The 13,409-nt window shown below is 39.5% G+C and overlaps 1 protein-coding gene across 6 annotated transcripts in view; it reads right to left on the bottom strand.

Annotated features, from left to right (window-relative positions):
- fcho2 (FCH and mu domain containing endocytic adaptor 2) overlaps positions 1-2,074 on the bottom strand; it is a 60,538-nt gene extending 58,464 nt beyond the window's left edge. For all 6 annotated transcript variants that reach the window (XM_088356059.1, XM_088356060.1, XM_088356061.1 and 3 more), the window contains exon 1: positions 1,704-2,074. In XM_088356059.1, the coding sequence (XP_088212185.1) occupies positions 1,704-1,736 (33 nt within the window). In that variant the 5' untranslated portion in view covers positions 1,737-2,074. The remainder of the gene's footprint in view (positions 1-1,703) is intronic.
- Positions 2,075-13,409: the final 11,335 nt, after the last annotated feature.

Here is a 13,409-nt window from a genome sequence, read left to right as displayed (position 1 = left end):
CGTCGTAAACAATGAACACTAAGTTGTTATCAGTGAAAAATGCAATTCTCTTCAATGTAGTGTATGAGTTTACGATAGTAAAGTCACAGCTTAGAAGTTTGGACTCTCGTCATTAAAAAAGTAAGGCATTTAATTGATTAAAAAAATAGGACTTAATAGGTAATGAGGTGGGCAGCACGGCGGCGCAGTGGTTAGCGCTTGTGCGGCACAGTTCATGTCATGGGAACCTCCTGCGTGGGTTCAAATCCAGCTCCAGACTTCCTGTGCGGAGTTTGTATGTTCTCCCTGTGCTTGCGTGGGTTTCCTCCGGGCACTCCGGTTTCCTCCCACATTCCAAAAACATACATTTCAGGTGAATTGGCCGGTCCAAATTGTCCCTAGGTGTGAATGAGCGAGTGAGTTGTCTGTCCCCGTGTGCCCAGCGATTGGCTGGCAACAAGTTCAGGGTGTCCCCTGCCCACTGCCTGGAGATGGCTGGGATGGGCTCCAGCCCCCCCGCGACCCTAATGAGGATTAGCGGTACGGCTAATGAAATGAGATGAGGTAATGAGGTGTCTTTTTTTTTTAGGGAATTTTTTTTTGCAACACAAAGTATGATTTGATCACAATTTAAATGAGTTTCAGATAACTATATCATATAATAACCAAGAATTTCTAGCATCATAAAACATCTCTAGTAAATAATGCACGCATAGGCATGTATTTGATTGACTATTAGCCACTACCTTTAAAAGGACAGGGAGTATTTTATTTAGCACCTCCTAGTGATTAAAAAACGCTATATTGATTTCAATAGGAAACATGGGAGAAGGGAAAAATGATCATATGCATGTCAATTTTTTTTCAAGCACTCATAGATCGAACAATTTGTATTTAAGACGAGCCTCACCTCAAAAATAAAAAGAGAAGGGAGCAGTTTGGTCACAATGGGTATCCGTAGTTTGTATTTTTCTTTGCGCATTTCAGCACTCATTTTCAGTTGCATTGCACCATACAGTGACGAGGAATTATAATGGTATTAGTCACTAGACTTATTCAAGACATTTAAATAAGTTTTTTTTAAAAAGAGACATAACTGTTTATGAATGTATTATAAAAATATGATATCGAGTGTAAGGCGGGCCTCTACTTGTTTGAGCTAGCATAGCCACGTCAAATCATGTTGTTGATCAAACAACCTTTGGACAGTAAAAAGAAAACATTTCACACCACGAAACAGTCACTTTCATGATAAATATTGCCACTGGAAAATTGTTCAAGTAGGCAAAAAACTGCGTTTAGAATCCAAAAGATAACTTTCCAAACATCTGGCCTCTCACTAAAACTTTACGGAAGAAAAATGACGCGTTAAGACCCCCCTCCTCCGCCCCAGTAGCTTCGATTGACAACTGCAGCAACCAATGGCATCTTGTAAGCACTCCCAAGAAAATAGCAATAGCCAATCAGCAACGTTAAAGGAACCAGAGGGCGTATAGTTTATGAATTTTCAAGATAGGTGGTCTCCTGCTATACTCTCAAAGGCCCTAATAAATTTCGGCATTTACTAAATAAAACATAATAGTGACACCGTGAAGTTGATAACTAACAACTCTGGGGTACTTCCACGTGGGAACTTAAAAAAAATAGTAAAGCAATGTAAGGTGAACACGAGACAAGACGTTGTAAAGACCCGGTGTTAACACTCCCGTAACGAGACAACCTACCCAGAAATTGTCCACGAAATAGGGCGTTATCATCTTGTAGTCCTCGTCCTCTTCGCCGCGGCGAAACTTCAGATTTTCATTAAAAAAGGAAAGGTTAGATTTATCCACAGCGAGATCCTTCTTGTTTCTGCCGTCTAGTGCTTCGTTTCCCTCTCACCCTCCCTCCGCCCCGTCTTGTCCCGTCAAGGTTCGCTCGCCTCCTTCTCTTCTTTTTTTCCTCCTCCTTCTCCAGCCGACCAAACTCCACCTCCACTCCAAGCGCCCGCCTGTTTATCCACAAGTGTCTGGCTATTCCCAGTCCGCCAACAAACAACGGAGTGGAACCGCTAGGCGGACCCGACCAGGAGGAAATCGCTCTGCCAATGGCGGCCGAGAAATGAAACATACAGAAACTAAAGGCCAGTAAAGGCAACATCAAAAGTTGCCTTCATAGACATCTCGTAAATTGGAAAACACATTCAGGGACACTATGGAAACGAAAAGCTGTAAACCTTGATGGAAACAGCTAGTGGTCAAATAATACACACTGTCTCTTTAAAAAAGGACCTCAGCACATACAATTAAAAATGTTTTTTTACCAAATCTCATAGTTTTTTTTCGTTAGTTTTTAGTACAAAAATTTACAATTGTACCAATAGATAGCGCTAATTCTGTCCCAATAGCACATTTTCCATCAGATTAATTCTACAAATAAAGCTAATCTTCATTAACATATTTCTTGTACTATAACAGAATAAAAATTGCGCAGAAGTTAAGATTTATTAAAACTATTAAAATCAAATTAGATCTTACTTTATATTGACACTTTTGCCCTCTCATAAATTAACGCATTTTTTACCTTATTTTATCGCATCTTTGTAATATTATGGCCTATTTCTTTCCCAATATTAGGATTTTACTCCTGATAAATTACAGGATTTTCATAAAATATACTTTTTTTTGAAAAAATTAAATTAAGTTTTCCTAAATTTTATTCAGTTTTGCTGATTGTCGTGTTTAATAATAATTGTGTGCCTTAGTTCAATAAAAGTTGGAGAAACACTGTCTTTGAAGGGACTGTGTGTATTATTTGACCACTAAAAGTTGCTGTGTTGTTGCAGCGGAAAACAAGTGCTTAAAATGACAAGGAAGAATAAAATGTATGAAAACTCAAAGTGACCAAAACACAACAATTTGCTTCGATTTTATTTTTACAAAGCTTTTTTGAAGTTTTGGGGTACACGTAGAAACAAGATAGTAGACAATTATGTCAGCAGCTCCTTTTAAGTCGAGTCATGTTTATTTGTATAGCCCTTGATCACAAGAAGTCTCAAAGGGCTGAACAGACCATAAACTATTACAGCCGACTTACTATTATTACACCATCCCCTGATCTAAAACCTACATGAGGGCAAGGAAAAAATCAAAAAGTCAATAGGAGGAAGATGAGGAAGCCTTACCACACATGAGGTTTTACCAATTCCAGGATGACCACTCTGCAATGGATGTTGCAATACACGACATTGTCAACATGAAACATAGGCCATTCATAAACTATGAAATATAAATGTGTTTTAGGCCTCAATTTAAACAATTCCACTGAGGTTGCAGATCGAATCTCAGAGGGCGTAGCGATTCACAGCCCCAGGGCCCGAATGGAAGACGCTCTTGAACCTGCGGATCTCTTCTTGGCTCTTGGGATCACTAGTGCACGGGTATTTTCCAAGCAGGAACACAGGGGGAAATTAAATCTGAAAGATATGACGGGGCAAGTCCATGCATACATTTGTATAATACCAACGGAACCGTAAAAATCACGTCTTATGCTGACAGGCAGCCAATGCTGGTTAGCTAAAATTGGGGTAATGTGATCAAACTTTCTTGTCTTTATTTAAAGCCTTGCAGCAGGATTTTGGGAGACCGGAGAGTAGTACATTACAGTAATCAAAACGGGAGGTAACAAATGCATGAATTATAATCTCCGCACCCGATTGAGACAGCATAGGGCGAAGATGGAAAGAAGCTGTTCTAGTAATATTCTTAACTTGTGTTTGAAAGGACAGATTGGGGTCAAATATGACACCTAATTTTTGGGCTGAGTCACTCTGTGTGACATTGCATTTGTCACTATTCAGATCATTGTTTGAGAACGAGTCCTGGCATTTAGATGGACTAATAATTAACATTTCGGGGTTGAAGCGCAAAAAGTTAGGTGACATCAATCTTTTTATTTCAGTGAGGCAGGAGTCCAAATGTCCACAATTAAGGTTAGGTGAGGGTCATGTTATTTATGTCTATTACTGTATATGCTCATTTCTACACCTGCATGTTTTCAAAAACTGCCGATCTCTAGCACAGTTCATGTATTTTCAATATTAAATCAAGTAAATTTTGTTTCTTTGAACAAGTGCTTTTTCTACCACTAGAAGACGCTAAAAACACTACCTTTAATTTTAGGAACATGACAACAGTATGATAATAGTAGTAATAAACAAATTACATCATTCTTTCAAAACCAAATTAAATCCTTTATTAAGTATTCATTAGTTCTAACATATGGTACTCTTTTTAGCAAATAGAATTATTTTCATCTAATTAAAATGAATTCCCATAATTAAGGACAAATTTCCCATTAACATATTTACTCACAATAACAATTCTGGAATTTTCTTTGAGTAACATTTATAGTAAAAAAAAAAAACTACCTACCCGACTTCAAATTACATCTTACTTTAAAAGGGGCAGTTTTCACCTCTTATCCAATTTATTTTGGAAATATTAAATTCACTTTTTGTGAATTTCTATATTTTTGCTAATGTGCCGCCAAGAAGAAAACTCCGTCCTTAAGTAAATTGGTAAGTAAGTGAAGAATATCAATTTAAATTAATAATAATATATACAATGGAGGGCAACACGGCGGCGCAGTGGTTAGTGCGTGTGCGGCACAGTTCTGAGGTCATGAGATCGAATCTCCTGAAAGGAGTTTGTATGTTCTCCCAGTGCTTGCGTGGGTTTCCTCCCACATTCCAAAAACATGCATGTCAGGTTAATTGGCTGGTCCAAATTGTCCCAAGGTGCGATTGAGCGAGCGAATTGTCTGTCCCTGTGTGCCCTGCGACTGGCTGGCAACCAGTTCAGGGTGTCCCCTACCTACTGCCCGAAGATAGCTGGGATGGGCTCCAGCAACCCCGACTGAGGATAAGCGGTGCAGATAATGGATGGATGGATGGATGGGGGTTTTGGGGTTTTTAAGGGTTATTGATCTATCTTCGTTATTCATTATCCATTATCCGTTATCGGTCAGTTCATAATACGCTACAAAGCCTAGGAGCCGGGACACTTACTCTCAGCCAAAAGGCCAAGCTAAGGTCCTAGTCCTAAAGCCATGCTGCGATCATTGCGAATGCACCGTTCCCGGAGGTACTGCAATACCGGGCCGATGCGTGGAGTGGACAGAGCAAGCTCCATCTCCGAAATGCAAAAATCAAAGATGGTGACTTCATAAGTACTACAAAGCGCAAGGAAGAATATGGATGGATGGATTTTTTTTTTGGTTTGAACAAATTTATTGACACTAAAAACAGAAAACAATCGTGACAATCTCAACAGCAATTAAGCACATTCACAATATTATATTCCAATATTACGTTTTTAACAGCAAACACAAAGTGAGGTTTGAACAAACCTTCTCGAAAATCAAACATATTCACAATTTCATTATATAACATCTTTGTTAGTGTCAATAGATCCGTCCAGGCCAAAGTCGATTGTCCTCGGTCTGAACAAATCCACCGACACCAACAGCAGCAAAACACAGCCATCAAGCATATTCACATTTTTTTTATATTTGACAATATGACGTGACGATATGACGTTTTAACATTTTTTCCTGACATTTTCAACATCAATTAAACAATTTCAGAGTTATTTTCTTTTAACAGTAGTTAACCAGCGTGTAAAAGGCAATACTATTGTGCAAGGGCATAGCTCTGCCATCCCACCCTCCCAAGCAGCATTCTTCCAGTCCTCTGTGTGGGTCCTTTCCATTCTGCGTGGGTCCTCTCCCTTCTGGGTTCCACAACCCAGGCCGTTGCTGTCGGGACTCCCACAGTGTAGCTCCGGCTCCCCCCTCCGGGTGGGTACAGACGAGTCTTCTTTATGGCTGCGTCCTAGGCCCGCCGCTCGCAGATTGTATGGTATCTGCAGCCATTTGGAGCACAGCCACGGGGGGGATCTGCCTGCACCTCCATACCAGCAGGTTTCTGGAGGTCCAGATGGCGTCCTTGATGGCGGCAAGAGTGAGCCAGTCCCTGGCAAAGTCGTTCCGATGCCTCCTCGACCGACTCACCCCGTAAAGCACGTACTGTGCATCAGGGACCTCTCCTGCTGGCAAGTCCGGGAACTTTCCTAGTTGTTCGGCCATTGTCCACAAGACCTTGGCAGCGCTGCACTCACAAAAAAGGTGCCTCACCGACTCCTGGGCGCCACAGCCAGGTCGAGGGCACGTCGAAGTCGCTGACATTCCTCGGTGGTGCATTACGGCTCTGACTGGGAGAACTTCATGAGCCACCATCCATGACAAGTCTCGTAGTCTGTTTGGGAGGGCAGGATGATTCACGTTGCTCCAAACCGTTGTGGATTCGCCAAACGCAAGCCCCCGCACAGGGCTTACTGTAGCTCGCTCTTGCACAATAGCAATAAGGGCCCTGTGGTTTTGTAAAGTGTGACATTCTTGTGTCTCCAAATCAAACTTCTTCAAAAAATCCCGGATAAAGAGATGTGTTGGTGGCAAGTTAAACGAAACTGGAATCAAACGATTGTCTGGTACAAGCTTTAGCTTCCGCAAATATGATCCCATCCAAAAACGGGTCATTGCTTGACTTTTCGGGTTGTTGGGTGGGCCCACAGCGTTTTGGAAGTGGAGAGAGACATATTTGCTTCCCAGGAAAAGCTGGAGGTCAGGCACTCCTTTCCCCCCTTTTTCCTTTTTCTTTTTCATTGTATCTCTTTTTATCCTTTCCCACTTTGAGCCCCAGACAAAGCGAAAGATGGCTCGGTCCATTTGTAACAGCACGTTTCTTTTAGGCATAAAAATTAAACTGATTGACAAAAGCATTGGGAGGATGATCGCTTTGATGATTAGGACCTTCCCCTCTATTGTCAGTTTTCTTAGTGACCAAAAAACAAGTTTTTGCTTAACTTTCCTTGTCACGTCATCCCAGTTGGTCTCGCCTCCTCCATCCGCATTGAATTTTATCCCTAGGATTTTCTGGTCTGTCTTTAACACCATCAGCGGGAGTCCTGCCTTTTCTGTCTCTTTCCACATTCCATAAAACTTCACTTGTGATTTTTCTCTATTTAGCCTTGACCCAGACGCCCTCCCAAACAGGTCAGTCAAGTCAAGGGCTCTTTCAACAGATGCGCGGTCAGTACACAAAATATTAAAATCATCCATGTACAAAACACACTTGGTAATTTGTCCCCCACTTCCTGGGATATTGATGCCTTCGACAAATCTATCTTTTCTTAACATTTGTGCCAAAGGTTCAATGCAAAGAACATAGAGAAGGGGAGACATAGGGCAACCTTGACGTACACCGCAGTTGATCTCGATTGCTTCCGATAAATTCCCGTTAATCATGAATTTGCTGTAGATGTCTCGGTATAGCAGTCCTACCCAATTGATGTATTTTTGGGGAAAACCACATTTTTGCAATACCCTGAAAAGGTATTGGTGCGAGACTCGATCAAAGGCTTTTTCAAAGTCTAGGTTTAGGACCGCTAGTCGCATGTTTCTGTCTCTTGCATAACAAATGGTGTCACGGATCAGCATGAGACTGTCGCTGATCTTCCTTCCCACAATGGCACAGGTTTGGTCTGGATCAACCAAGTCTCCCAAGACAACAGACATTCGTGTTGCTAGAAGCTTGCTGAAAATTTTACAGTCCACGTTTAAAAGCGTTATGGGTCGCCAGTTTTTTAAGTCAATTTTGTCTCCTTTTTTGTGCAATAGAGTAACTATCCCGATTCTGAAACTGTCTGGCATATGGTCTCGACTGGAAAATTCGTTAAAAACAGTTAACAGATCTGGTGCTAAAATATCCCAAAAAGTCCGGTAAAATTCGAGGTTGAGTCCGTCCTCCCCGGGTGATTTGCCTTTTTTCATAGTCTTTATGCAATCATTCAGTTGGTCTTGGGTAAAGTCCGATGTTAAAAAGGGGTCTTGACGCACTGATCTTGAAATATGATCTAATACATGCCCCATTTCATTCTCATATGTTTCTTTCTTTTCAAATAATTTTTTGTAGTAGTCTTCGACCAATCTGGTTATTTTACTACATTCCTTTGTTATTTGCCCGTTTTCGTTTTGAAGTTTAAAAATCCCCTCATTTTTGCCCATAATTTTTTTTAAAAAGTAGCGTGTACATTTTTCCCCTTCTTCTATTTCTCTTTCTCTGCTTCTTATTATGATGCCTTTGCTCTTTATTTCCGCCAAAGCGTTTAGTTCTTGTTTGATCTCTTTGATTTCATCATTAAAGTCCATCCCCTTTTCTGTTAGGATGAAATAGCGTTGGAGTCTTCTTTGTAGTCCCGACATGCGTTTCATCTCTTTGAGTTTCTTGTTTTTCCCTGCATTTTTAAAAAAGGTCTGTGTTCGTTTCTTTGTCATTTCCCACCATTGTGCTCGTGAATCATACGAGTCTTGAAGGGTCTGCCAGTCTTTGTACAGCTCCCTGTATTGTGCGGCTAGAGCCTCATCCTCCAGCAGGGAGCAGTTTAACTTCCACAAACCCTTCCCAACAGTCATACCTGAAGGAAATGAGAAAGAGCAGGACAGTAGCAAGTGATCCGAAAAAAAAAACTGGAATTAATCTTGCATCACTCTGTGCTAAACCCCTCGTAAATATGTAGTCTATTCGAGAGGCTCTGGCATTGTCACTACTGAACCAGGTGAAGCCCTCCTCTCCTGGATGTATGGATTTGAAACAGTCCACCAGTTTAAATGTCCGGCACATGTCTTGTAATAAAGTTGATGTTTTATCTACTTTAAACTCCTCATCATTCCTCTTTCTATCCTTCCTACTTAGGATGCAATTAAAATCTCCTCCCACGATTAGTGGTTGATGGCCTAGCATATGCGACTGGATGTCCTCTAAAAGTTCGTACCTGAGTTGTCTGTCGGCATGGCCGTATATGTTAATGAGGTTAAAATCATTCCCTATATAAGAAAGTCTTGCTAAGATTGCGCGTCCGTCTCTTATCACAGTACTCCCCTTTATGATGAGTTGAGGGTTGTTTATTAAAATGGCTACCCCATCGTTACGGTTTTCATTCGAGCCACTCCATAATGACGGATATGGCCAAATCTCTTCCCACTGTTTATAATTTTTTAGAAAGGGGATGCAGCATTCCTGTAGTAAAAACACATCCGTTCTGATAGTTTTTAAGAACGATAAAACACTGTGAGCCTTAACCTTTGATCTCACACTTCTCACATTGATAGTAGAGAATGTAATGTTCATAATTGTTGTTAAAGTATTTAAACTAGTTAGACAAAACCGGGGGATCTGAGTCCATTCTTTGGTGATCATCGAGATCATCGAGAGTGTCACCTGTGTCAGACACATCACAATGGATAGCAAGTACAAACTCACACAAACAATATTGTCACATTATCGTGTAAACGATTTATTGGAACAATGTACAGAGTCAAGCAATGGTAACCAGTCACACACTCATCAATGTTGACCTACAAATATTACAAAAACAGTACAATATATATTCTTTGCATGATTCAAAATATTTGGCAGCCCCAAAATTGTTTTATTTCAGAAGCTCTTTTCATTAATGTATTTTAAAGGCGTGTCTTCTAAATTAGGTGGGCACAAAGTATGTTTTTCCTGGAATTAGTCGATTGATGCATTTTGTTAAGATATTTTAATAATCATTATAATACATAACTTAGTTCATTTAAAGCAATAATATGCAGCAATGGCTCTTGACTATTTGATCTAAAGGCTTAGTTGCATTGTCTTTGTTTACTCAAGTGAGTAGAGCGCATGAGAGTGACATAGTACATTTTCTATGGGAACTTAGTACACTTAATATTCTATTCCGAGAGGAAAAAAAAAACAAGCCCACACAAAATAAATTTGCAACCTAATTAGGGGTCATTTCTAAGCCACCAGTTTTGCATGAGAAGTCGTTTGAGATGTAAATCATACTTGCTCTCATATTTAGTATCATACTCTTACATGTGCAGAACTATATTCTCATACGGACGCACGCATACCCGTGCACACACACTACTATACTCTCATCCACACTGCTATATTCTCTCACACAGTCTCTGTAAAGAAAGTAAAATACACAGAAAAATGACAAATAAATCCATTGTTGTAGTACACAGCTTTCTTTGTCCCAGAGGAACTATTTGGTAAACCTTTCCATTTATTAAATGCAAAAGCATCAGCCAAATTTCATGGGGTATGGTAGTATGTGTGTGAAAGTATAGTAGTGTGTGTATGAAAGTAGAGTACACACTCTACTTACTCATACACACTACTATACTTTCTCACGCTTACTATTGTACTCGTACTATGTAGTAGTCTGTGTGAGTATAGCAGTGTGTGTATGAGAGTAATGTGCACACACTATTCTCTCACACACACTTTCCTATACGACTATATTCTATGAGAGTATAGTTCACACATTACTACAGGGAGTGCAGAATTATTGGGCAAATGAGTATTTTGACCACATCATCCTCTTTATGCATGTTGTCTTACTCCAAGCTGTATAGGCTCGAAAGCCTACTACCAATTAAGCATATCAGGTGATGTGCATCTCTGTAATGAAAAGGGGTGTGGTCTAATGACATCAACACCCTATATCAGGTGTGCATAATTATTAGGCAACTTCCTTTCCTTTGGCAAAATGGGTCAGAAGAGGGACTTGACAGGCTCTGAAAAGTCAAAAATAGTGAGATATCTTGCAGAGGGATGCAGCACTCTTAAAATTGCCAAGCTTCTGAAGTGTGATCATCGAACAATCAAGCGTTACATTCAAAATAGTCAACAGGGTCGCAAGAAGCGTGTAGAAAAACCAGAGGTGGGGTACTGGTATGGGCTGGTATCATCAAAGATGAGCTTGTGGGGCCTTTTCGGGTTGAGGATGGACTCAAGCTCAACTCCCAGTCCTACTGCCAGTTTCTGGAAGACACCTTCTTCAAGCAGTGGTACAGGAAGAAGTCCGCATCCTTCAAGAAAAACATGATTTTCATGCAGGACAACGCTCCATCACACGCATCCAAGTACTCCACAGCGTGGCTGGCAAGAAAGGGTCTAAAAGAAGAAAAACTAATGACATGGCCTCCTTGTTCACCTGATCTGAACCCCATAGAGAACCTGTGGTCCCTCATCAAATGTGAGATTTACAAGGAGGGAAAACAGTACACCTCTCTGAACAGTGTCTGGGAGGCTGTGGTTGCTGCTGCACGCAATGTTGATCGTGAACAGATCAAAGCACTGACAGAATCCATGGATGGCAGGCTTTTGAGTGTCCTTGCAAAGAAAGGTGGCTATATTGGTCACTGATTTGTTTTTGTTTTGTTTTTGAATGTCAGAAATGTATATTTGTGAATGTTGAGCTGTTATATTGGTTTCCCTGATGAAAATAAATAATTGAAATGGGTATACATGTGTTTTTTGTTAAGTTGCCTAATAATTATGCACAGTAATAGTCACCTGCACACACAGATATCCTCCTAAAATAGCTAAAACTAAAAAAGCCCCACTCCAACTTCCAAAATATTCAGCTTTGATATTAATGAGACTTTTGGGTTCATTAAGAACATGGTTGTTGTTCAATAATAAAATTAATCCTCAAAAATACAACTTGCCTAATAATTCTGCACTCCCTGTAGTTTCCTTTGAGTTATTACTTCCTTTGTCAAGCTAATGGACCAGGGGTATGCCACATGGTGACCACGGGCACTCGGTAGCCCCTTAAGAACACCTGAGTACCCCGCTGACAGGGTCTAAAAATAGCTCACTAGTTATAGATCGTTGTGATTTTCTAGGAAATCTGATTTCTAAGTGGCATGCTTTTTTTCAATGGTTGGCTCAGTCCACTTTACGCAACTTCTAATAATTACAAGCTGAATATAACAATGAAAACATAGTAACAACATGAGAAGTCGTCATTTTAGAAATGTATATCAAACTGGGAGTAACTTTCAGCTTCAAAAAGGTTGGTGAACCCTCAACCCTTTTTGAACCAAGGTCCACTTTTATTTATAAAAAAAGTTCCGAGGCACACAGTCGAAAATGTTTGAAAATGAAGTTATGTCAAATATTTCACTGTACTACCTCAAAAGCAGATAATTAGTATAAAAAAAGAAGAAGATAATGCTTAAAATAAAAAAGAATGCTGTGCTTCATCTATGTTTTTATTTTTACAGTGCAATCTTAAACCACTGTCAAACAAATTAAGTTATTAAATGTACTGTGCTACCTCATGAGCAGATAATTAGTATATAAACGTTTTTTGTTAAGTTGCCTAATAATTATGCACAGTAATAGTCACCTGCACACACAGATATCCTCCTAAAATAGCTAAAACTAAAAAAGCCCCACTCCAACTTCCAAAATATTCAGCTTTGATATTAATGAGACTTTTGGGTTCATTAAGAACATGGTTGTTGTTCAATAATAAAATTAATCCTCAAAAATACAACTTGCCTAATAATTCTGCACTCCCTGTATATTCCCTCACATTTTACTCTCATGCACACACTACTGTTTCTACACAAATAATGCTATACTCTCTCACACATACTATTATACTCTCCTACACACAGGATGTAACCCGTAGCAGGTGTATGAGAATATAGCAGCGCCTGCACGAGAATATAGTGGTTTGTGAGAGAGAATAGCAGTAGCCCTGTGACAGCATAGTAGTGAATGAATGAGAGTACTGTATAGTACTATATGTGAGCGTAACAGTATGTGTGTGAGAATAGTAGTGCGTGTATGAGAGTATGGTAATATAATAGTATGTGTAAGAATATAGTGGTGTTTATGCATGGGTATGACTGTGTCTGTGTGCGAGTATGATGTTATATGAGAGCGCAAGTATGATTTACTTTTTTAACGGCCTCTTGTTTTTGAATCACTGATGCCAGGATTATGTTAACCAAGGGTGGCACAAAATATTTTTCCACCTCTGCCTGCTTGAAATAAACGCTTTTTGACAATGTGTTCGAGGATGGCAGTGGAGCTTTAGAAAATACATTCACATTTGTAAAGCTTCATAGAAAGGTTAAGTTATTATTTTACACACTATCAAATCACATTTTCATCATGTTTGACTTTACATGAAATAAGTGCGATTTCCAATTGCACTTGTGTACACGAGTAGGAAAATTTATATTCAGCAAATATCTATACATTTATTTGGATAAAATGAAATTCCTATGAAATAAGTTCATTCTTCTACAATATTTACCATTTTCTGAAAATTAGGGCTTTGTCATGAAGTATGAAGAATGACCATTCCTTTGTTTACGGATATAATTTCAAAAACATATCTCCAGATGAGTAATTTATAGCTACATGACTATTTAAATGGAATTAAAGAAAAAACAAGAGATTCAGTTTATTTAAATTGACTAATCATTATAAATGTTAGTTATTTGTTAAAAGTTACAGTTGTACTTTTCTTAAT

Source organism: Urocampus carinirostris, chromosome 16 (genome assembly GCF_059441175.1).
Source record: "Urocampus carinirostris isolate Australia breed hairy pipefish chromosome 16, RoL_Ucar_1.0, whole genome shotgun sequence".
NCBI classification, from domain to species: domain Eukaryota; kingdom Metazoa; phylum Chordata; class Actinopteri; order Syngnathiformes; family Syngnathidae; genus Urocampus; species Urocampus carinirostris.
Note: the sequence above shows the minus strand (reverse complement) of the source record. Positions and strands in the feature narration are given on the sequence as shown.